The sequence below is a fragment of the Montipora foliosa genome, chromosome 12 (genome assembly GCF_036669935.1).
Source record: "Montipora foliosa isolate CH-2021 chromosome 12, ASM3666993v2, whole genome shotgun sequence".
Classification (NCBI taxonomy): Eukaryota; Metazoa; Cnidaria; class Anthozoa; order Scleractinia; family Acroporidae; genus Montipora; species Montipora foliosa.
In genome coordinates, this window is record NC_090880.1 from 15,402,989 (window position 1) to 15,424,564 (window position 21,576).

At 39.0% G+C, this 21,576-nt stretch overlaps 1 protein-coding gene across 2 annotated transcripts in view; it reads right to left on the reverse strand.

The window, feature by feature from the left end:
- Positions 1-21,576, reverse strand: part of LOC137978573 (CCAAT/enhancer-binding protein zeta-like) — a 36,692-nt gene that overhangs the window by 10,560 nt on the left and 4,556 nt on the right. For both annotated transcript variants that reach the window (XM_068825560.1, XM_068825559.1), the window contains exons 5-28: positions 21,295-21,403; positions 21,065-21,165; positions 19,755-19,842; positions 17,297-17,364; positions 15,592-15,723; positions 14,969-15,014; positions 14,440-14,483; positions 12,928-13,012; positions 11,936-12,020; positions 11,477-11,573; positions 10,086-10,170; positions 9,934-10,013; positions 7,838-7,872; positions 7,117-7,195; positions 6,964-7,026; positions 6,799-6,879; positions 6,617-6,664; positions 4,802-5,092; positions 3,620-3,672; positions 2,949-2,995; positions 2,738-2,797; positions 2,163-2,229; positions 1,095-1,186; positions 630-672 (exon numbers count right to left, since the gene is read on the reverse strand). In XM_068825560.1, coding sequence (XP_068681661.1) covers positions 630-672; positions 1,095-1,186; positions 2,163-2,229; positions 2,738-2,797; positions 2,949-2,995; positions 3,620-3,672; positions 4,802-5,092; positions 6,617-6,664; positions 6,799-6,879; positions 6,964-7,026; positions 7,117-7,195; positions 7,838-7,872; positions 9,934-10,013; positions 10,086-10,170; positions 11,477-11,573; positions 11,936-12,020; positions 12,928-13,012; positions 14,440-14,483; positions 14,969-15,014; positions 15,592-15,723; positions 17,297-17,364; positions 19,755-19,842; positions 21,065-21,165; positions 21,295-21,403 — 1,979 coding nt within the window. The remainder of the gene's footprint in view (positions 1-629; positions 673-1,094; positions 1,187-2,162; positions 2,230-2,737; positions 2,798-2,948; positions 2,996-3,619; positions 3,673-4,801; positions 5,093-6,616; positions 6,665-6,798; positions 6,880-6,963; positions 7,027-7,116; positions 7,196-7,837; positions 7,873-9,933; positions 10,014-10,085; positions 10,171-11,476; positions 11,574-11,935; positions 12,021-12,927; positions 13,013-14,439; positions 14,484-14,968; positions 15,015-15,591; positions 15,724-17,296; positions 17,365-19,754; positions 19,843-21,064; positions 21,166-21,294; positions 21,404-21,576) is intronic.

The window sequence follows — 21,576 nt, forward strand, 5'->3', positions numbered from 1 at the left end:
GAAGAAGAACGTGAAACTGTCAAAAGCAATCAAAAGATATAAAATTATTATAAAAGGTACTTAATTCTAAATACTAAAATGCACTTTTAGCAATGCTATTTCAATATTTCGACGAGCCGATTTTCCACAATTTACCTTTTTTCCAATGTTTGCCCCCCAGCATAACACATGGCTAATTTGCATGACAATTTGAAAACCAACATGGCGGCTATCGTGAATAAGGCCTATTGTGTGCCTTGCCGTCTTTGTGCTCTCACTTATCACATGCAAATAAGTGGCCGGTTATTCTGCAGTTTAGCTGTAAGTCCTTGTGTTGGACCAACGTTAAACAAAAAGATTCTAGAATAAATCTGTAGCAGATACAAATTCAATACTATCAGGAGAAATAACTTCAAAAGTGTGCACTCAGCCATGGATTCCCGTTCCCCTCAGATCATCGGTGTTCGGTGCTCCACCTTTCAGGTCCATTACGCTTTCTAAATTACCAACTAACTGCCACCAACCAGTTGGGTTTTTTTCGACACTGCTGCGTTAATTTAAAATGTTACTCTACGTACACGACACCTCAAACTGCAGGCGTCGAATTCTCACAGATTAAAAAAAAGCTCTCTTCCTTTTATTTGACTGACCTGGCAAAATCGAAGTCTGTGCTGGAACGCTCTTGCATGTTATCTTTCAACAATAGAGAACAAGAATGAGATGTTACTTCCACTAAAAAACAACTTGCACAGCCAGTCAGATCAGCCAGCAATTTTCAGAGAACTTTGTCGCAGCTGTAAGGCAACCATAAACTGTGAACACAGTACGTCAAATATGATACACGGTGCAAATTGGTGGTACAAGATTAAAAATAACATGTAAGACAAGACCGAAACGATAGCCCTGTTTCCTCGAACTCTTAAAGATGATCAGTGCAAATCGCCAGTAAGGAGATTATTTTGAGTGCATCGCACTTTATAATTACGGGCGGATAAATTTGTTTCTCCACCTTGCATATTGGTTAAGAAAATAAAACAGTATATAACTGAAAAAAGACAAAGCACAGCCTAGTTAATGCGGATTTTTTTAAAAAGAATTTCACGCTTCAAGCATACCATAATTTGGTATATTTTTGGAATTTTCATCGTCAGATTCACTTGTTTTTTTCTTCCGCCGCTTTTCTGTCTCTGCCTTTCGTTTGAAATACCTGTACAAAATGTGAAAAGAAAAAGAAAATATCGATGATCATTGGTTATCTTCGTGCCAAATAGGTGATAAGGTCGACTGGCTACATGCTACTATATGTATCAGTGGCTGGCTGTGATGGTTTGTGATGGGTGGACTGATTTGATCCTTAGAGTTATTCCCCGAGTCAGTACGATTCCAAATTGTTCCCTCGGCGGTTCGTTGACGTACCGTTTCGACAAGTTCAGTCCCAGCAGTATGGTGGGACAATAGACCATTTTACAGTTGTAGCTAAGTTACCTGGCCTACGAATGGAAGCGAGGCTGCCGGTGACCCTGTTTTGATACAAACCTCCGTGCTTTTGTAATGTTAATACGGACTAATTAGAATTACAACAACACAATTTGCATGATAAAAGCAGTGGGGGCTGTATCAATGCAAGGTCACCGGCAGCCTCGCAGCCATTCATAGGCTAGGTCGCTGAGCAAACAATTGTAAAATGGCCTATTGGCCAGTTTCGTATTCTAACGGTTGGGTTGGATCGAGCATGAAATGGAGGCTAATATGAGGGAATCTTTTCACATGAAAATAATCACCCCGCATTAGCCTCCATTTCATGCTAGATCCAGTCTAACCGCGAGAATACGAAACTGGCTTCTTGTCACCTGAAATGGTCTATCAGCCACGACTCTCCTATTGTTCAGTGGCTGTAGAGCATCCGAACTAGTAATCGGAAGGTCCGACGTAGGCTCGACACTTGCAAAGGAGTTCTCGGATTTTTTCCGAGTATCCCCGTGTCAACAAATTGGAAAAATATCATCTCTTCATTGTGCAATCAATGTGCATAGCTTCAAACAAATAGGAAGAAAGTGGGGTCAAAGCTCGAGTATTAAACTCACAGTGGAAGAGGAACCTAGGCCCTTTTCTGGTGGAAAAACACCTGTCAAAGTGCAGTGACGTCTAACGTCTTCGAAAACATAGTCGACAATAAGGCATACCTGTGGAAAAAGACTTCGTCTTCCCGGATGTCCTCCTCTTTCTTCACTAAAAATGCTTCGGTATTCACTATTCAAAATGAAGAAAAGAGAAGTAAAAGAGGATTGCTGAGCGTCTATTTCCCTACCCTCGCTTGTTTTATAGTTCAATCACAAACATCAATCCGCAGTTTGCCTCACATGAGATGTACTGAGCCGTCAGTTACGTTTGCACGTTTGCTTGTCTTTTCTAGAATCACACAAGAACACAAAACCCTCGGGTCAATCGTAATACTAACTTTTACATTCTGTTCTTTCAGAAGGAAGGAGAAAAACATTTTGTTTTTCCTATTACGCTTGCATGCAAATACAGCAGATAAAAAAACGACAAATGCGCCTTGATAGCCTTGAAAGAAGAAAAGAGTTTTTGGGCCTTTTGCGTTTGCGACAAGCGAAAAAGATGCTATTCGCGCGACGCACCTGCTATGGGTATGGGCGTAACGTAAAATCACGTACACACAAAAAACACTACCCTGCCAACACTAGAACTCTGCTTTCTACACTGTACGGTCATATTGCCGCATTTAAAGACCTCATACCAGGCTGCTCGGCTAATCGACTTGACAACGTTTTCGGCTGCATTAATGAGCCTCCATGATCTGAAAAAGGAAAAAAAAGTAAATTTCACCAAAGGAAAGACAAAACAGAACAAAGTAAAAAGACATACAAAAAGAAAACTGAGACAAATCAAAAACAGCTATCATTTAAAGTAACGAAACCGCAGTGCAGGAGGCAATAGACAAAAACTACCTCTTTCCTTTTGCTTCGGATTTTTATATACAAATCTGTCAAGGAATCTGCAATTCAGGGAACAGTGAAGAGTAAGACACAATGACAAGTTTTGCTTGTCCTTTTATGAATATACGATTTTTTTGTCCTAATACACAAGACCAGATGGGGCTGACAATTTGCAAGTATCATGAAAAGGGCAGCACTTATTCTTACGTTATACTTTTATTACAGCAATAAGGTACTTCCTTAAAACAAAATCTGTCTTCAAATAACCGTCTTTATTTAAGGTTTAAATTCATTGATAGTCTACAATTTTAAGTTAGAATCTAAGCTATTCCCAGTATTAAGAACACGATACTGTGCGATATAACTTTTACCACACCTTACCCGCGGTTTGAACTTGGGATCTCTCGCAGTAAGAGCGCAGAAGATGTCACTGCGCCATCAAGGCGATTGTTAAAGGGGATGGGTAATACAAAGTAACTGATATTTCGGACTTTACTATCGGTCGGTTATAAAACCCGGGGTGATACTTAACTCAGTTTGAAAACTACGACCATTCTCGCCCTAGTATTAGTGGGCATTTTTTCAGCTCCTGGTCCAGGTTTTTCAGTCAAGTGCACGAACCACACACGCTCGCGTCAGCTCATGCATGATTCAAAATGGGTCACCGAAATTAAAAAAAATACCTCATAAGAGTGAAGTCCTGTAAAGGGTCCCCATTGTACTCTATAAAATCTCCCTGCCGATTAAAAGCAGACAATTATGAGACTCTGACCGATAATTTGCCTTTAGTTGTCATCTCGTTGTCATATCATCGTCATCGCTATCGTCGCTCTCTTCAAGATAATTATTATCATTATTATATTCCAATTATTTCTACCAACATAATTATTATTAATATTATAGTAGTAATAGTAATAGTAGCAGTAGTAAATTTTTTTCATTTGCACAGGAAATATTTGTCGCACTATTGTATGCAACACTTGCATGTTGTCCAAGAACATGACTAAACCATGAAAATAAAAATATGCAGCCGTGAAAATATCTTTTAATCAAATGCAAATAAGTTACTATGCATTTGAAATTTGTGGCGCAAGACACGGTAAACCCCACGCCTAACGCGCCTTTTGTAGTGCGTCTTCGTGTTTAATTTGTTCTTTCACCCGTTGCCAAGCAACTAGCTTATCGTCATTTGATTATTTGAGTCCAAAAACAACTCCACCTTAGGAATGTTAATTCTTTTCACCGTGAATGAGAAACTTTCCAATGTATATGATGTCGACTTCACGACCTCAGTCAAGCTCAGGGGTTCAAAATTTTCACGCACCCTCCTGTAGAAACGCCTAGCTGTAATCTCTCGCTTCACTGGCACTGGCATTAAGATATGAGTTAAAAAATTCATCAAGGCAATCTAGATAAACTAGGAATACTCTACCCCCTACGAGCGAAGCGAACCATTCAATATGAACCTTTTTTCTCTCAGTTAAATCAGAATTATCCAAGTATATTTTTTTCAGCCTAGAATTTCTATCGCTTAGCCTAGTTTAATTTACAGTTAGGTGACGCAAGGGTAAAATTAATTTCAATATTAAGAAGCTATTTTGATTAAAACTGGAATGAAAACATGCGCTCCCAGAATTAATCGAAACAGCGCTTATCACGCACAAGAAGAGAGGGAGTAAAAGGATGAAGAATGGTTTTTGACAGGCATGCATTAGAATACTTCAAGCTAAAATGACTGGAAAATCAAGGCTATACAAAATTCAGAAAGTTGACTGAAAAAATTCTGGTTTCTTAATACATGACTGTGTAACTAGAACCTTTATAATTTTCTGTGTGCTCAAAGCTGAAGAAGTTCAAACACTTACCTTCATTAGAGTAGTAGCAAAAACGACCACTGAAGGATGATAATGTCTACACAGTCGGTTAAGTTCCCATGAGCAGGAATTTTCTGCCCCGCTATACAGCGGATTTCTCTGCTGAGGCTTATACAAACGGTTTGGTCCTGTCTGATTCAGTTTATGCTCTTTCTGTGCGATCTCCGTCGTGTCGGTGTGGTTTCCTTGTTGTTTATGGTCACTGGTCGCGTTATTGTTCTTGTCAGAATAATTATCCTCATCTGAGGGCGCGTCTACGAAATGTTCCTCGTCATCATCATCCTACGATCCACAAAAAAAGGTTAACTTTTTCCTACGGGTGAGGAATTTGGATGACAGCAGGAAAAGAACAAGCTTGGATGTATTGAGCGTTGTGATTGATTAAGTCAAGGAACACATTCAGTAATACAGAGAACATGTTTGGATCGCTCTAAGTAGGACTAATACTTGAAAACTCCGCTTTCTAACCTTACGATGGTCAATTTATTTCCCAATTTTACAGTAAAATCCTATTTATAAATATGATTATGATTATTCCAACCTTCTTCTCCGTTTTTACATGTACTTTTATAGCTACGACACCCTCTTTTTCTACTTCAGAGTCATTTTTTGGCACTCGAGAAGCATGTGCCAGGAATGCCTATTAAACGTCAGCATTTAAATGTTAATGTACCCTAGGTATTTTTGGTGACGCAACACATTTTAACAGGGAAATCAAAGGGGCTGTTTACATGGAGGTAGGAAGATCCTAGCACTAGGAAGATCCTAGAAGGCGAAACAACTTTTCGTTTGGTCTACACGCAGAAATTTCTGTCTGGGTGGAAGTGGAGAATGAAAGCAAGATGGCGGGCAAGAACAACAACCATGTAATTTGGGTCCTTCTACTCTCCTTACTAGCTTTAATAACTTCCTCTTCATCTTCCACCTGGCAATCTCTCAACTTATTCGGATGTATTTGACTCGCAGCGTTTTCGACATTGCTGTCGATGGATTGCTCGTTACTTTCCACTGTCTCTCTCGTTTGGGCGGTGTATCTTTGAAACAAAACTGGTCCTGAATATTGTCGACGGTCATCAGCATCATTAGAATCGTCCTGTGGGAACGCCAGACGGAATTGTCGACCTTTGGCAGCTGAATACCGTGAACACCCGGCCGCCGCCATGTTGGTTTTTTTTCCCCTAGTACCAGGAACTTCCAAGCGAAGGCAGTTTACATGGTGCTAGGATCTTCCTAGCTCACAGCTAGGAAGATCCTAGCACTAGGGCCAAGTACGAGCTCTTGCATGTAAACTGAATACAGAAAACATATGGCGCTAGGATGATCAGCCTTCTAGGATCTTCCTAGTGCTAGGATCTTCCCAAGGTCAATGAAGAGAAATCTGTATCAGATATGCAGATATTGATTAATTTAATAAAACATTTCTATTGTTTTCACATCATGAATTATTAACGATTTTGTAAGGAGTATAACAAAACTTAACAACCATTCAGCCGTTTCTTTTCTTGAAAGCACCCTAAAAGACAAGCTATACGTTGCTTTTCCAAACAGGAAATCGTAATTTCAACTAACTTTTCCAGACTTTCAGATAGGGCCTTTAGGGCAGACAAAGTTGGTTTTCGTGTTCCAATAAGCAAGAAAAACTAACAGTAAAATCCTCAAGTTTCGGTTTTGTGAAAGCACGACAATTAAGTAATATATAATGCATGTAAAATTGATAGGGGAAACGGAGACAGGCGACCGGGGCAGAGGGAAGGGGGATTTCTGTTGATGGTATTCACCCTTAAAATAAGACAGGATCACTGTTACCTCCGGTTGTTCTATCAAACTCCTGATGCCCGGCTTGAGTTTTGTCAACTGAAAAACGTGATAAAAAACCACCAGTGATTAATATTTTAGTCAAAGGCCATAAAAGATTTCTCTCAAAAAGAGAGAGTCCTGGTGTCACCAAGCATTGGCCAGAAAGGAACTAATGTTTGGTATAGTGTTACCTCGGAAATCAAGAAGAGTACCCCACAGGTAAAAGCAGGTTGCTGAAAACTGCAGATTTGTAAAACACGCTTCACAAATGCCTGGAAAACAAGCAAACACAAACATTGTGAGCACTGTTCTTAAAAATGAATGGCATATCAAAAATTATATAATATTGTGCTTACCTTGACACGATGTAGAGATGGATCAGCTTTTAAAGACTTATACAAAACATTTAGGAATAAAGCCTAGAAGCAACCAAAAACAAATATTTAAGTCTCTTGAAGCTGAGGTGATAGACAAGACAAGCTGAAGACGTGTGTATTGACTAATCTGACCTGCTTGGAAGACGCTTTTAAAGTCGGATCCAGAAGTTTGGCATAAAGAGCCTGATAAAAACGATCTGACACGGACTGCCTGAAGAACAAAGAAGACAATTGTTTGTTTCAGCCAGAGAGATAAGAGAATAAATAGGCCTTTTTTGATATATTAAAATTCAGCTTGATAGTGAAGCAGTGAGGACAAAGACAATGGGAAATGGATGACATGTAAATATTTTTCACATTCATTCCAACGTGCTTCTATTGTTTTTGTCCTCACTGCCTCGCTATCAAGTTGAATATATGGCCTAATCGCGACCGCAACGAGGGGAGGGGGGGGGGGGGGAAGGATGCGGAGGAGATGGAATCTCTTTACTGAGCAGGGAGGAGCGTAAGGTTTGGCGTGCGCACTTGTACCTAGTAAGTAAGCGTGCTTGGAATTGCAATCTTGTACCTGTGGCCGAATCTAAGGGTAGCTATTGTCGAGGACGAGTATTTGCCACTCAGATCATTTTTTCACTTAATAACTCTGACGGATGAAAACCGAATTAATCCAAACCAAGACGCTTGAAACTTGTTACGGTTGAACATCTTCGCCGTAAAGAAGAACACTTAAGCAGTAAGCTGCTTATCGTTACTGCTTAAGTAATGTAATGATCTTTAATGTCTTTCGCATATAGTCCGTTAATACACCTGAAACTGCACTCCAATTTACAAGTAAAGATAACGCTTTAAGTACCTGGACTCCATGACTTGAAACAACAACATGAGAGCCTTGCAAAATACAAAAAAGGTTATCATTTGAGGGCAGAGGGGAAAATCAATTGAATTGTGATGTTACACCTAAACAACTACATCGTAAAACCTTCATTGAATGAACCCAAGACAAGATGATCTGCAGTTGCTTGCAGCATGCTTCAGTAGGAGTATTTCCCACTTCCTTTTGCTTGCCTTAGCACTAGTAACTGAAATTTAAGCTTGCAGGAAGCATTTATTTGTACGTTATGGCAACTATAACAGTGTATTTTGCTGCTTATTTCATGATAATGTATTTGGCCTTCACTCTTTGAGACAGCGGTAAAAAGAGAACGCATGGAGAAGTTGGCTCGGGTTGACGGGATTGATTTTTAGCTCATTTTCCCCTGAATATTACAGATATTGTGCGATTTCACAAAACAAAAGAGACAATAAAATAATTTTGATGCTTTTTTCGACAAACAGCAGTCTGCTGTTAGCTGTTGCTACGGCACCAGGTCTCTCTGTTGTTTGCCACTTATGGCCAGAAATGACACTAATTTGATGCACGCCAAATTTTGACATCCAACACGATCCACCACTTTACAGTGGTACTATGATCAAAAAATCGTATCTCTTTTTCCTTCAGATTTTGGTAGCGTGTTCGCTTAACACCTGATTGGCAAAATTTTGAGCTTTGATTTTTATCTAAAGGCTGTTTATTTGAGTGTAAGTTTTGGATTTGACGGTCCGCCATTACTCACGTTCAAAACTGACCGATTGGACCCCAGAGAGTTGGATCTAGGAAAGTGACGTAATTTCCTCACTAGCTAAAAATTTCAGCGTGTAAGCGCAACTTATTTTATATGCAAAACACGAGTTTAAAAATCTGAAAGCCCGAAACTGCCGTGCTGCATATCAATTCAGCCGCGCACACACGCATTGCATTCTTAAACTATTGAGCATTTGACGTCATTTTATCCTCGAACCAGCTCTCCCAAAATTTTGAAGTTAGTAATGGCGGACCAGTAAATAAGAAAATTCCAGTTAAAATAAACAGGTGTCTTTTTAATCCTCGACCCAGCTCTCCCAAATTTTTAAAGTTAGTAATGGCGGACCAGTAAATAAGAAAATTCCAGTTAAAATAAACAGGTGTCTTTTTAAAATCAGAACTTAAAACTTGGGTCACTTAGTGTTTAGTTAACATAGTTTTGAAATTCAAAGAAAAAAAAGAATTGTTTTTTTGGTCGTAGTACCACTTTAAGTCTACGCCTTTGCTACCTATTTCCAACAATGACGTAAGGGGAAAGGTTAGCGTTACTTTTAGCTTAAGGTAAATGCAACTGTTTATCTTTACTTAAAGAGCAGCATTTGGGGCACAATTCGTAACGTTAATTGTCTTTATTATTCCACTATTACGCCATTTTACCATATTTGGTCAAGAGAACCCGCAAAATATGAGACGGTATGACACTGTGGTGTCCCGGTTTGACCGGTTTAGAACAGAGCAAATACGGACGGAACGGCAGTTTTTCAATGAATGAAATTGCTTTCAACGCGATACAAAGCCCGAGAATTTAGCTTGTCATCGCTTGTCACTTGTCATTTCGTTTATACGATCAAATAAAGGACATTTGGCTGGCTTTCTGTGCTGTTTACATCGTTCGCAAGCGCCCTAAAGGACTGATGATGCATTTTTTAGAAACGCTCTTACCAGATAAAATTTAAAAAAAAAACACCTTTTTGTAGTGGAATAATAAATCTCTTATTCGATGGTTGAACGTGTAATACTCGTGGAAATTTTGCTCATTGCTACGCAACTCGCAAAATATCCGCGCATATAATGTATATATTCCGCGACATGAGTGATGTTGAAGTTGGGGAGTAAAGAAAGGGGACACTTCGTGACGCTTATTGAAAACCGTGTGCATCTAATTAGCGTCAATCCTGAACATATTGTTTGTTTGTTTGTGTTGATTTTCTGAAAAGACAGTAATTTGGCTGCTACGGATGCAGAAATTCTCCTTCAACCCATGACAGCTATTTGAGGTTTATTGTATTCAAAAGAGGTGAAAACTCAGCAAAAGTTGCCGTACAAACCTGCACACTTGTGCTGAAAAAACCAATGTGCACGGTCCGAAACAGAGTATTGATTTGTTCATTATATTGTTCGTCATCTTCTACAAAAGAAAAGAAACAAGGTCTCTGAAGTTTCTCACTCACTGTACTGACAGCAAACATCTTTTAAATACCTTTAGCATAAGGAAAGGCTCTGTTAACACCTGTGAGAAGAGCACTTAGCAATTTTGCTTCCAGATCCCCTTTCTTTAAGAATGCCTGTCAATACAAACGCAAAAACCGTAAGGGTAGCACAAACACCCCAACCAATATTCGACAATATTGGCCAATGATGGAAATGCCACACAACCACAAATAACCTACAACCAAGCTTTGGTAACACTGACAGTACAGAGAAGGCCTATAGAATCACTCCTAACAATATCCACCGATGTTGGTCAAAGCTGGATAGTGCCGGCATAAGTCCCAACACTTTCCCACCCTACTTGGCTTATACTGGCGGTGTAATTAAGTAACCATATACACAATCAATACAGTGTGGGCCGATGTCTGAAAGTGCACAACCCTCCACAACTTCCATCCCTGTTTGAAAATCGAGAGAACAGGAAATGAACATGTATCGACTTCATTGGTAACCTGATGGCCCATACACATTCACACTTACATTAGCATTACCCTGGCATCAGCTGCGGCCGATAAAGAACAGTGCAAAGCTCCCATCAGCTTTGATCGCTGATTGAAATACACTGCCAATAACACATCATTTTTTTCTCACGGGTTAAAGAGCGACGTAATCAAGTGCCATTGGAACCATGTAGAATGCACAAGAGAGGGTTAACACTGCTTTGGCAGTGATCATAACACTCATATTAGCCAATTGAAAAGCTACAGCCTGTATGCTTAAAAAAAAAACCACATCACAAATAAAGCTAGAAACTTCTGCCAAAAAACATCCAACGAAAGTCAACAAAACTTGGCGCTAAAGAGTGCATTGAATACTTGTTTCAAAACTGATAGGATTTGTGTGGGCCTCAGTAAGACTGTTACTTAAGAAAGGTTAAATGCCATTACTTGAAGTCCTAATGACGCGATAAACTAAAACTGCAATTAAAAGTCTAAATTCTGGGCAATGAAATAAATTATGAAAAATAATGTCTTAATCAAAAGCTCATATTCAGCATGTCGATATTAACACATACGTGGGAATCCAACCGACCAAATTAATAACTTCTTACTAACCAAGCGAGAGGGCCGTACTGGAGAATATTGGCCCGAGGTCGTGGTAGTACGGACCGAGCGCAGCGAGGTCCGTACAAAACGACCGAGGGCCAATATTTCCCAGTACGGCTCGAGCTAGCTCGGTTAGTAAGTAGTTTATTATATGGCTTTTTAATTACTTTTTGCTTTGTTTTTGCAAGCCCGTAATCGGCCCGTGGGCATTACGGGAGAATAATGCCCTACAATTCAGTCACAATTAGCCAATCAAAGCGCGCGTTACATCGGCTACAAACACAAGCCATACAATAATACTACATATAACCTTAGTATAAAGAACTTGACATACCCTGAAGAAGGAAAAATAGATGGAAATTAGCCTGGTGGCAAGATCTTGATCACGTTTACCCAGGATCAACTGATTAAGAAAACAAATCGCATAATATCTGCAACAACAAAAAATTCTTTTTTAATTAAAATAAAATGCAGGTGCAAATTCCCATTATTGAAAGTTTAATTTTGATATGAAAAGTTGCCTCCACGATTTGCATTTTAAGGTGAGAACGCTATCTCTTAGTTCTTTATGCATTTCCATGCAAGCGACCAACGATTTGAATGACAGAAAAACTAGGAAATATAACTTTGGTTCAATGCCAGATTTATTAAGTGAATACACGATTTGCTGCCTGCCTGACAGAAAAACAACATGACTAAATAAACAATAGACAAATTGAATGGTCGGCTAGTTTTTGAACTTACAAACACATACAGCGACAGACTGGTCCAACCCTCTAAACTTTATACTTACTGAGCCTTCATGGCTACGTTTGGTCTGTACAAAAGCTTTTCCATTTCTTTCGTTATTACTAGCTTCATGTTAGGATGTTTGATGACTACAAAATGAAGAAAACAAACAATTTGAGAAATTGGTTGGTGCGAAATGTCAAAATTAAAGGGATTTGTGATTCATGATTTGCTGTGATTTATGTGTCAATGAAAAAAGCCTCGCAAGTTCACAAAGAACTTCACCTGAAATGGTGGCACCCGCCGACTTTTTATCAAGCAATTTTCAATAAAACGAAATAAATTACCCGCACGAATCTAAACCTGAAGACATACTCTAAAATAAATCCTAGTTAACCAGACAACAACCCAAACAACCCAATTTTTTTCCTGGGTGAAAATTTCGCTGGTTTTAAATACAAACTTTGTTTTCCAAATCCCATTTGTACTAAGAAAATATCAGGTAACTGAAATTATCAAAGGCAGAGAATTCTGATTGGTTCTCTGAGCGGTCCCAATTTTGCAATACAAACCGCTACGATGGACCAGTCATGAAGCAGCGTATATAGGTTGCCAACTGTTCCCAGTTTCTCAGAAATAGAAAGAAAACTGCGAGAAATTTTTTTTGTTTGGTCATGTCAGTTCCAGTACGAAATTTACTTTCCAGAACCATTAACAGAAGCAGGCGAAGAAGCAAAACTCAAGGGATAGAAAACCCTACGCAAAAGAGGCAATATAATAAAAAGCTAATTGAACTAGCTTGTTCCGTCCGCATTGGGAAAATATTGGTCGAGTTCCTTTTTTGCAAGTTTATGGACCGAGCCTGAAAACTTGCAAAAAAAGGAACTCGACCAATATTTTCCCACTGCAGACCTCACGTTACTTCAATAACAACTATTTATGCAGGTTTGCTGAGTGCGAAGCTGGGAGGATTTTTTATTTTGATGATAAATAAGTAACGTTTATCAACATTACACTGCGAAATTGTCTGTTTACTGGAGCACATGTATATCTCACCTAAGCGTCTCAACAGATCAACTGCTTTAGATGCAACTTTCTTCTCAGGATCCCCAATCTTGTTGACAAGTAAACTCAGCAGAACCTTCACGTGATTAAAATAGAAACCTTTTATGTTGGTGTACAACAAAGAGCCGTACTAGGTGTATGCCACTACATCTACGCTATCTGATTTCCATGAAATGTTGTTGCCATTCAATGGCATACCGTACTCTATCTTTCAATAAACACCGTGCGTTGCAACAGAACTACAGTGTACGTACATTTTACTTTAAATAACTCTTTATCTCTCGGGTAGTATGCATTGGGACGGGCCAATTAGGCAGTCTGTATTCGACAGTACAGCCCATTAATCTACAAGTTTGCTGTTGTCGTTTGTTATCGTAAGTTACAGCTCCTTGTTTTTTTTTTTTCAGTCCAATTCATGTTTTTTTATGCTTTGCTTTCAGGCTATATATTGAGCTGAAAAGGAAGGGGCCATAACTTACACTATTACCCTCCGAACTCTGTTTTTAATGTATTATATTCTCTTCAATACGTGGTTTTCACATTACGTCATCGCCGCCATGTTGTTGGACGAAACAAAAGATCTCTCATTAGCTCCTCTTGTTCGTCCACCAGCAACTGCACATTGCAGCATTGTTATCTGTGTCTCTAGAGATTGGTTGCAAACCATCTATAGACCTTATTCTTAAAGGGAACCTCCACTTCAACAAAAAATAACTTTAAGTCACAGGAAATAACTGTTATAGTCAAGTCAATCTAAGATATTTTCAAAGATAGCGTTTGTATACGAAACAAATACGTTTTAGAATCGTCTATAATTGTTTTCAAATTTTGCGGGCGCCGCCATCTTGAATAATTGTGACGTGTTACGGTTGCACTATTGTTATTAGACAAAAGCTCTTTGTGTGAAAACAGTAAGTCAACCACAACACGTCACAATTATTCAAGATGGCGACGCCAGCGAAATTTGAAAGGGAAAATCAGCTATTTTAAAATTTACTTCATATAAACCCTTTTTTAAGAGGAAATTTTGAACAAATTTGTTTACAGACATAATTTCTTTCCGTTTAAACTTATTCTGTAGTAAGAGTGGAGGCTCTCTTTAAATGGCGGTCAATTTATAATTATTTTTTCCAAGTGCAAATTAGCCTACCAAGTCTCGATACCATACAGTGAATAGACCGATTCGGCTAAAGGCCGGTTTACACGATACGATTTATCGGCCCGACGGCGCAAATCTTGTGTGTATTTTGACAGCCGATGAACGACCGATCATGGAAATCAAAATCAGTCCCATTCAAAAAATCTGTTGCAACGAAAACAGATTTTTTGAAGCCGGGATGACACTCCGAGAGAAACCGCCATGTCAATCAAAGGGTATGGGAAATTAACACTAAAATTGATAACCAACAAATGAGTTGTGTGGCATTTTCTTAGCAAACGCTAGCCTGAGCCTTTTGCTAAGATTAATTCTAAAAGGGTGTTCAATTAGACTAGTTTACTTACTTGCTCCTGCTCTGGTTTCTCGCTTAGTAAATCAAAAATTGTTCCTACAGAAACAAAATATTCCAAAAATGTTGAGCTCTTTGCAAAGAGAAGCTACAATAAAAACCTGCAGAACACGCATCAGAGTCAAGACCATCCAGACACTACCTCAGATTAATAAAAATGGTCACAGTGCAAACAGATTAAAAAACGCAGACTCAAGACATGGTAACTTCAAGGAAAGGGTCGACTGAAATGAAACTATTTCGCCACCATTCCACCTACGTATGACTGTACAGAATGGTACGAATGGCTTTGAAGTACATGTAAATAATAGAGAAAGCAGTATTCGCTGTTGTAAGCTGGTGTTTTCATCTGGTTTTCACAGCCAAGAACTGTTCTAAAATGTATATATACCACACAATTGCAACATAATCATTTTCATCATAAAGTAACATTATTATTGCTTGTACAATTGCCGATGCCATGGCTTAAAATCCCTACCGTGTGTATTGTGCGCCAATTTCTACCAACGAAGGCATTAACTCACCTAAAATCTTACTTCTGATGTGAATCAAAGTGTCATGAAGAAGATTCTGTGAACAGAAAAGGTAAAATTTAGAATCTAATTTCTGGACTGCCTCTACACGATTACACCCCTGTGGGCATCGCATGTCCTTGCGAAGCCTTAATATTGCTACCAATCCGCTTCACTTCAAGCCTACTTTTTGGATTTGTGACAGGATGTGTTTTTTTCGAGGACGGCTAGCGGATAGTCGGAAAAAACGTGTGGACGCTCTATCAATGAGCTACAGTACACTCGTCTGTTAAGCTGATTAGTCTGGTATGCAGTCACATACATGTAATGTCTTTCAAAATTAACCTGTTCCTTTAAGATAGCCGAGAAAACCATTATTTGACAGACGCTGTCTATGCTATCACATCAATTGCCTTACCTCGCCAGATGGCTCCTCTAGCTAACTGCAGGAAAATGAACTAAAGTTCGGGAGCTTGTCAGTTTGACTCCAGTGCTAATTAACTGAATTTTTCCCACGTTAGAGCTCAAACAAACCGCATAATTTACATATCTTCAACATTTTCATTATTCCCGAATGCTGATTTCTAAGGTGTAAAGTTGTAGCTTTTCTGAAATCTTTCCCTGATGTGCCATACCTCTACAACGCCGATAAACTCCTTGTATCTTTGTTTTAACAATTCCTCGAAGTGCCACAGGATAAGTCGCCTATCTCGTTCATCCCAGCCACCACCGTTGTGGATAACTTCACTCAAAGTCATCAAGGGATGCTAAAATTTCAAAGCACAACAGGTAGATATCCATAACGATCACTGTTGACACAAAATCTCATTATCTCATTTTACATCATCAGGACAGAGTCAGTGCCATGCTTGATAAGCACAGCATTAAATTTTAGACGCTGCTAAAATCAAACAGAATGATCATTAATTCTTCTGATTGGAGTTCCAATTCGTTTCTTTGAGCCTGACTTTCCGCATCGTCAGTTTCAGTGTCCTAAGCAGAGTTGCTCGAGCACTTTTTAGTTTCAATGAAGAAGTAAGTAGAGTTGAAACCTCATACAACAATGTGGGTCAATCCACCCCACATCAGCCTTCAGTGTCGATTCACTCCACATTTGAGTTCTTCTGCCCAACAAAATTTTTATCTTGTGGATCGGGCAAGTGTATAAAACACTAATTTTTACAGCCAGGAAATAAAATAATGCCATTAATTCCATTTTCATCAAGGTTTCTACAAGAACTTTGCAGCTCAATCCATTGCAAGGGAAAAGCAGCCAAGGTACAAAGAGAACTGGTATACGCCATTCGACCTGCTTTACTTGTCTAGATTTCAAATGGAAAGTAAATTATGAAATTATATTTTCCAGATTTCTCAGGGAGGTAGCATGATTTAGTGGTTAGGTAGTTGACCTAGTAGAATTTGCATGTGGTGGTGCCAGGTTTGCTCTGGGTTTGTCTTTGGTGATTCCTAATTCAACTCAACCACAATTAGTAAAATAATAGTCAACTGGTTTCTTCCTGCCAGTTGAGGTTCTTAATCGCCTTCTGTTAAGCCATTGGCTCCTGATAGAGCGGTTTTCAAATGAGTGTAGTAAAACCAAAACCAAAGTAATTACTTTGGCCAATCAAAAAGGACGGAGACAATCCAGTAAACCAATCAAAACCCGAAGTAATTACACGTAGCCGACACAAAGCGCGGGAAAACGTGCACGCGTGAGCCACGATTGGTTTTGCTTTCACTTCTGATTGGTTGAAAAAGTGGCCAGAGACCTTTGAACCAATCACAGAGTGAAGTAGAAAACAAAATTAATTACTTTCGACACTCAATTGAAAACCGCTCTAGTGCCTCTTATAGATTTTAGTCAGCTCTTTTTCCCGGAGTTTTGTATGGGAGGTCACAGGTTTGAATGCAGGCCAGACCAACATTAAGGGTCTTTGTAACTTAATGTGCAAATGGGTATTCATGTAACTTTTATAATTATTTCTCTCCCTATAAACCAAACCATAGTCCCTGGCTTTTAATCACACAACTCTGACCGACGTCATTAAGCAAGAGTGGTCAACTTGGAGATAATCTTGTACACGGATTCCTGAGTGATGAAACTACACTTAAATAACATATTGGCAGAACTTAAATTGACGCAGTCTAAGCGAGCACTGCAACTGGTAAAAACCTGAATTTAAGCTATTTCGAGCATGGATACATGTATGTTTACATCTGTTACAAAAACATTTTTCTGTCCTTTAGAGGACATATGCACACAGGGGTAGAGAGGGTGGCAAATATATCTAAAATACCATTTCATGATGTACAAGGAAGCAAATCATCATAAAAACAAACCTGACTAAATGTACGCAACTTTCTATTGGCTGGCAACAGTGAAGTCATCCAAAGTTCTTTTAACATGTCTAGAAACATGAACAACAAAGATGAAGATGATTAATGTTATTCGCTGTGATATGGTCTCAAGAGCAAATAACTTGCATTGTTTCTACGTAAAGATCCCCCCCAACCCGCCAAAAAACGTATTGCATTATGGGATTGAGAAATAGTCCATTGCTTTTGTTCATTCTGAGATCCCCGCTGACTGATGACGGATCATGGCAGTCACAAATTTTGTTGCTTCCATAATTTTGTTGCAATTTGCAATTCGTATTCACCTCAAGTCGTTGTTATTCGTTCCTCTTCAGCCTGGTAACACTAAATGGACCTTGGAAGCATATTATAATGCCGTAACGTTGGAGGCAGTGTGGCCGAGTGGTTAGGGCCCGTGCCTTGAGATCAGGTGATCCTGGGTTCAAGACTACGTTCTGACAACTCATTGAATTTGTTTCAGGTAGTCCCTGGTTCACTTTCCTGGTGCGCTTGTAAAATAGCCAACTGGTTTGCCTCCCTCCAGTTGGGATTCTTAACAATTGTATATGTTCAATGCTTAGAGATATTAGCTACTACCTACTCTGAAATCCGAGGATAAAGTGTATTATTATTTTTTATTCAATGGCGAAGCTATCGTTCGCTGTTTTGTCACGCGTGTTAGCCGAGTATATTCCAGCATGGCGTCTCAACTCTCAGGCTACAAACTTCTCTACAGGCTTCTGCTTATGTGTGGTGTCATCTCGGCTAATCCAGGACCTTGCTCAAGGCTTAACTGTGGTGGCCTTTGTACATGGAAAGACCAAGGTTTATGCTGTGATGACTGAGGAAAATTGTTTCACCCTGCATGTCAGTCAATCGGCTCCACAACTTTCTCCGCTCTTAACGATAGTGATGTGTCCTGGATATGCTGCTCATGGGACAGTCCAAATTATTCGACATTTTTCTCTTACCACAATCTGGACCTGACAAACATCTTGAAATGGCTCAGTTGGACAAACTTCTACAAAAAGCCCTACTCCATTGGCTACCTCATCCCCTTGTGTTAACAACAGCACAAGTCATGGACAGAGAAAGCTAGCTCACTCGTGATATAGCAAGTGGTGAATTTTCTCCCAGATGGTGTCAAAACAGTTCAACATCTTCAGACGTGACAGAGAAAACACCACAGGGGATGGTGTGTTCATTGCAGTCTCCAGTGATTTTGTGTGTTCTAGGGAATGTGAGTTGAAAACTGACGGTGAAATCCTTTGGGTTAAAATTTGTCTTGTTGGCTGTAAGAACTTGTACGTTTGTGCCTATTTCAACCCTAATAAAGGCAATGAGATCAGCCTAGCAAATTTTGAACAGTCTGTACTCCAAGTGAGTAATTGTAACTTGCACAACTGGATTTTTGGAGACCTGAACCTCCCAGGTTTCGACAGGAAAAACAACATCCTCAAGCCAAATTGCTCATTCCCTAGTTGGATGATTATGGCTGTACACAAAATTATAAATGGTCATGGAACCTACATGTACATGTATGAGGGTCCAGAATAGTGTATCATTTTTCACGAAACTGACCAGTTGGTTGAAGATTTTATCTAGAATAAGGAAACCAGGAATTTCTACTCAAAAATATGAAAAAAATGAAATCGGCAAGTTTAAATTTTCACGACTCAGCCTCAACGGCGTTGATAGATGACTATCATAAAACGCTACTGGATATTATTAACTGTCAAAAATCGAATGTTATGGCTTTGCTTTAGACTGTGCTAGTGACCTCAGTTTCTGGAAAACAGCTACTCTAGGACAGGAGTGATTTGGGGAGTTTACTCTAGTATAGGGTAGCGAAATCTAGCTGAAACTAGCTCTGGTATAGGCTAAGGGTTCCAGGGTCCCAGCGGCACATCCCCACCCAGAAAATCCTAAAGTACCCCCCCCCCCCTCCCCCAGGCATTCAGGATACAGAAGGACTCTTGTGTATATTCTGCTCAATAGTCATACATGAAAATCTTACACACTCTGATTGAGGGTACGTGTGATATAATACATGTGGGTACAATTGTTACATAAAATTATGTTCATTAGAAAGTTTAAGTCGGATTTACTGTTTAGCGTATGCAAATGGTGTGTTATAAAAGTTGCCAGGCATTTCAAATTAAGTATGACTGTCTTTTTGGTTTGCACTAGGGGGTTGAGCAGAGCAGACCTTTTAAAGAACTTAAGACAGTCACTGTAACCAAGTCATTGGTCTTACTCCAACAAGTGAGGGAAACCTTCCTTCATTTTGATCTCTTACTGAACATTACTTTGCATTTCTTTTGTTACAGGACCTTTTACAGGAACACACAGTGTACAGCTGTACATGTATAAGGTCAGCTTATATTTTATCTACAGCTAATTCCAATTCAATTATTGACCAATCCACAAAAACAAAACTTACCCACAGCCATGATGCTCTCCCTTCGTCCCTTTTTCTTAGCCATCCCAATTAATATGTCCAAAGTTTTTAGCCGATGTACTGTAGATTCCTTTGTGATATAGACAAATAAAAAAAGAACCACTGAAGAATGCCAACTTCAGTAGCATGGGTGTAGCTCAACAAACTATTGTTCTTCATACAGTTACTAGAATATAAATACATGTATAAAACAGTAACTTGGCATTAGTAAGTCCCAATTTCCCTTACAGCGCAGAAATAATTTTTCAAGGTTTTTGGCAGGTACATGTGCATGTACATGTATTTTGTGTGATTGTGCATCTGTTTTATTTTCTCCACATCAAGAGGTTCATTTAGGTTGAAAAGGTGACTGAAAACAGGTTTTTGGAATAAGAAAATAGAAAATAATAACTGAAATGCATAAATTAATTCTTTTTGATTTATCTCAGCATGATATGATCAGATTAATATAACTGATTCCAGACAGAAATGCAATTCATAAAAAAAGAATAAAAATAATAAAACTCTGGAGGGTGGCCGCAGGAGGCTTGGCGTGCCATGTGGCTGTGTGTGAGCTTTAGCCACCATACATGTACATTGTACCTTTGCATTTGCTTGCTAATTTGCTGGCCCCACCTTCTTTTGATGGTGCCAGTTCACACGCTCATCTAAACTGTATTGGCAATGAGTAATAACAAATTAAAATTACTACTGTCTATTATGTATACCGTCATTAGTCACTATAAACAGTCCTCTCAACCCCAAAAGACCAAAAACCTTGAGATCAAGGTAAAAAAACCTGGAGATTTATCAATGGCGTCAAAAATAATTAAAATCAGTTCATCAAAATAAAGTTATCGTTCCTGTTTATCAATGTAAAAAAATGTTACTGTTTGTCTTTTGACAAAGAGGATGAAAGGAAATAGATGTGACAAACTGGTAACAACAACCTTATTTGGCATCTGTCTTCTACAGTAAATATGGTTGTGATGTCTGTTTCTTGTCACCCAGTCGATCAAATATGACTTAAAACTGTGGATATCTAAAGAATTGGCACCAAAACATCAATTATTTTACAAGGCAGAAAATAATGAAAAATTAATATTCAAGGAAAGTGTATTCCATCGGCCTGTGAATCTGTTTACTGAGAGTGAGATTTTTGTGCCTCATTGTGAGACCGTGAGATTGCCTCTCAAGATAAAACTGTGAGACTTGAGAGGTCTGTTATACAGTTTAAATGGTACATTAAAGGATGCAAATTCAGAATACATCATCTGATGACAGTACTATAATAAATTATTCTTAGGACTCACTTGTACTTGGACAGTAAGAGCAGCCACTTTGTCTTTCAATGTTCCCGAATGCACAACTGACCTTAACCACTGAGAATCTGATGACTTATCTTTAGCTTTCACTGAAACCAAAAATATTAATTCAAGTGTGTTTTTTCCAAGAAAAGGGATCTAGAAGTGTAACCGAGTTAAGAACATTCCTTCTACGTTTACAATGTAAATCATCATTGAAATGTTCCCTCCTCACTTACTTTCATCATAAATGCCAACTTCGTTCTGCAAAAGGTTTGCTGCCTCATTGTGAAGTTGGACAATTTCTTCTTGATCAAGAGAACTGTTGGTAGTGTTTTCTTCTGCAATCTACATCACATAAAACATGAAACTACACATGACCACATACATGTTGTACAGCCGTATGCAATGTTGCATGTGCCAGTCTGCACCAGTTGCTTAATATTAAGTGTACTTTGGTACTGACCAGTTGGTTAAAGGAACTAATTGGAGTACTGTATGTTCTTTCCCAGATCATGAGG